Raw genomic sequence first — 3,676 nt, 5'->3', positions numbered from 1 at the left:
GAGCGGCAATGAGGATGTCGTCCATATAGTGACAGATATATACTGCTGGATACTCGCGCCTTACCTGAGCTAAGGCCGTTGCCACAAATTTTTGACACAGGGTCGGGCTATTGGCCATTCCCTGAGGCAGCACTTTCCAGTGATATCGCTGCATAGGCTCCTGAAAATTTACTGATGGTACACTGAAGGCGAACCGCGGACAGTCTCGGGGGTCAAGGAGAATAGTATAGAAGCAATCTTTCAGGTCAATAATAATTTTATATGTATCACGGGGTATGGCTGCAGGTGAAGGCAAGCCTGGCTGGAGGGCCCCCATGAGCTCCATAGTCTCATTCACCTTCCTAAGATCCTGGAGTAATCTCCATTTCCCTGATTTCTTCTTGATCACAAATATAGGTGAATTCCAGGGAGAATTAGACGGCTCAATGTGGCCTTGTTGGAGCCGCTCCTGCACTAGCTCCTGGGCAGCCTTTATTTTTTCAGTAGTCAGGGGCCATTGATCTACCCATACAGGAAGATCTGACTTCCAGGTAATTTTATCGGCATGGGTAGCAGGAGAGTCAAAGGCCCCTCCTAAAAATACCCCAGGCCGGCGCGCCCTGGCCGGGGCAGGGGTTGTAAGGGTTCAGTAATGCCCTGCCCTTCTCTTCCTAATCCTTGATCTGGTAGCAGCCCTTGATTAAGTAGTTGTTGTGTAACCGCTGGACTCGAGCTGTGGAGATACACCCCCATGCGCTCCATGACATCCCTCCCCCACAGATTTACAGGTAAATCTGATAAGACATAGGGCTGAAACTCTCCTTGATGTCCCTCATTGTCATGCCAACGTAAAACAGCAGAGCTGATTTTGGGGGTTTTGCTCTGACCTATACCTTGTAGGTCGGTCAGTGCAGTCTGAATAGGCCAGCTGGCAGGCCAATGCTTTAAGGAGATAACTGAGACATCCGCCCCAGTATCTAGTATACCTTTAAAGGCCTTCTCATTGATCCAAAGTGTCATCTCTGGCCGATTCTTCTTAATGGGCTGCATCCAGTAAGCATCGGAAGATCCAAATCCTTGGGACTCGCGAGCCTTATTCGTCATGACTTTTCCCTGTTCTACCAGCGGCAACAAAATAAGCTGGGCGATTCTCTGACTTTTATTTACTGTCACCACATTGTGAGGAGCATGAGCCATAACCTTCACCTCTCCGGTATAATCCTGATCTATGACTCCAGGGGCCACTAACAATCCTTTTAGGGTACTACTGCTGCGTCCTAAGAGGAGTCCCATTGTTCCTGCGGGCAGGGGACCGTAGACCCCAGTAGGCAGAGCCTGCATTCCCATGGCCGGGGTCAGTACTGTGTAGGCGGCGGAACTGAGGTCCAGTCCGGCGCTCCCTGGGGTGGCTCGGAAGAGGTCACAAATGGATTGTTTCCGGGGGGCTTCCCCCAGGTTTCCCCCTGTAGAGCCCCATATGTTTGCGGGGCCTGGGGCCGGCCCCTCTGCCAGTTTCCCGACTGATAGGGAAAGCTAAGAGGCCGCCCTTGCAGATCAAGCTTGGACTTACAATCACGGGCCCAGTGATTCCCCTTTTTACATCTCGGGCAGAGCCCTGGAGGCGCCCCACGGGGAGGCCCCGCAGGAGCCCCTGGAGTGGCAGAAGGAGGCCTCTGCGGGCAATTTCTGGTGAAATGGCCCAATTGGCCACAGGAAAAACAACTGCCGGGGGGCCCAGGGACTCGCCGTCCCTTGCCGCGCCCCTTTCCCTGTTGCTGTAGAAATTGCTGCATTGTTTGTCCCCGCAGGGCAGCAGCGAGGGTGACTCCCGTCGTGTAGGAGGGCCCAATATCTTGGCAAAGTCTAATGTAATCATTGAGGGACCCCTTGTGGCGATAGGGTCGCAGGGCTGCCTGGCATGCAGTATTAGCATTTTCAAAAGCTAATTGTTTCACAATGATCACTCCAGCCTCCCCGTCCCCTATCAGTTTCCCTGCGGCATCAAGGAGCCGGGAGACAAACTCCTGGTAGAGCTCATCCGGGCCCTGTCTGATCTTGGTCAGATCCATAGTTACATTTTTAGTAGTAGGTAATTTCTTCCAGGCCTTCCTGGCCGCGGCAGAGACCTGGGCATAGGTCCCTACCCCAAATTGTAACTGAGCCGGGGTGTCCGCATACGGCCCTTCCCCCAGCAGACCCTGAAGGTCAGAGGGTATGTTATTCCTCACATTCAATCGATGGACTTTCTCACATTGTTCTGTATACTCAGATTTCCACAGTAAGTAATCCCCTCCAGACAGGCAAGCTCGAGCTAGCTGTTTCCAATCGTTGGGGCACATGTTGTATTCCGTGTCCAACGCCTCTAAAATGGCCTCTGTATACGGAGCCGTAGGCCCATATTGTGCACAAGCCATTTTAAGCTCTTTTAATTTCTTGAAATCCATAGGGCTATAAAATCTCTGGGGGGGATTATTACCCTGGCCAGGCTGTTCAAACACCGGACAACACATCGTCGACTCAGAATCAAACCCTTCCAGGTCTTCCCCTCTTAGCCGAGCCTGGCTAAGTGCCATCTGAAAGGGGGACATTGGGGTGGTGTCTGTGCGCACCTTTCCCCGCCCAGGGTCCCGAGCCTGACCTGGGCTCTTCTGGGCCAGGGCAATCATGGCCCTCTCCCGAGGATCGAGAACCCGGACCCCGACGGGAGTCCCTACCCCCGCTCCACTCCCCTCAGCCGGGATGCCCCCTTCCTCACCAGGATAGTCTGGAGGGTCTTCTCCTAAATCTACGAGCAGAGGGCCGGCCGCCATAGGTTTCCCAAAGGGCGGCCCGGGGCCAGCACGACCCCCGCCCTGTGGGTCCTCAGGTGGAGTTTCCTTCATGACCTCCTGCAAGGCTCGTACTTGGCTCATCATGGTCTGCATCTGCTTTTGCAACCCTTCAACTGTGAGGTCAGGGGCCAGGAGATTGCGCTTGTCTGTGCATTCCTGCGACAGGAACACCAATTCCCCATACCTGTCCCTTTCATAAGCTGCCGCAGCCTCATCTAAATCTTGTTCCTCCTTGGGGCTTAATTTGTCTGACCGGACACTGAGCAGCTCCACCGGGGGCGCGGAAGCCTCGCCCCCCAGTTGCGAACCCTTCACAGGCTCGACTGGTGCCTCTGCAGGGGGTGGCTCCATGCGCACCCCTTCATGCCGGGGATCAAGGCAATCTCGGACCAAGGTCCAGAGTGAAAAAGCCTCTACAGGCACTTTCTGAGGGCCATGTGCCTGGAAAAAACCCTGTATACGCTCTCCCACTTTATTCCAAGTTTCTAGATTAACAGTGCCCTCCTCCGGGAACCAGGGGCACACCTCCTCCACAAACTGCAAAAAATTACGCAGCTGGGTAGTACTAACCTTAGCGCCCCTAGAGCGGAGCATTGTCTTCAAGACCTGTGCAAACAGCACCTTGCTGTTCTCCTGGCCCATAATTTCTTACTCCCGATATACTGACCGCTCCCTCCGGCTATCACTTACCCGATAGCTATCCGCGCGGCCCCGAGCGGTGTCCTCTACCGTGTTCCCAGGTTTTCAGGTCCCTGTTCGGGCGCCACTTGCCGGAGCCTGCCGGCAGTCGAGCAGTGACCTGATTGAGGGGGTGAGGATTGGAAAAGAAAGACAAGAGACAGGATGGGATCGGGAGGGCTTCAGTA

At 54.4% G+C, this 3,676-nt stretch overlaps 1 protein-coding gene across 1 annotated transcript; it reads right to left on the bottom strand.

Moving 5' to 3' along the window:
- Positions 1-1,285: 1,285 nt before the first annotated feature.
- LOC148092930 (endogenous retrovirus group K member 10 Gag polyprotein-like) lies at positions 1,286-3,452 on the bottom strand. The gene has a single exon (XM_087817818.1). It carries the CDS (start codon positions 3,450-3,452, stop codon positions 1,335-1,337), a length of 2,118 nt encoding a protein of 705 aa, XP_087673944.1. The 3' UTR covers positions 1,286-1,334.
- Between the last annotated feature and the right edge of the window lie 224 nt (positions 3,453-3,676).

The sequence above is a fragment of the Miniopterus natalensis genome, chromosome 6, assembly GCF_054644295.1.
Source record: "Miniopterus natalensis isolate mMinNat1 chromosome 6, mMinNat1.hap1, whole genome shotgun sequence".
Classification (NCBI taxonomy): Eukaryota; Metazoa; Chordata; class Mammalia; order Chiroptera; family Miniopteridae; genus Miniopterus; species Miniopterus natalensis.
This window is presented reverse-complemented; position numbering and strand designations above follow the sequence as displayed.

Excerpts from the sequence above, each read along its gene's own strand:
- LOC148092930 (XM_087817818.1), bottom strand. The coding sequence starts at position 3,452 with ATGGGCCAGGAGAACAGCAAGGTGCTGTTTGCACAGGTCTTGAAGACA.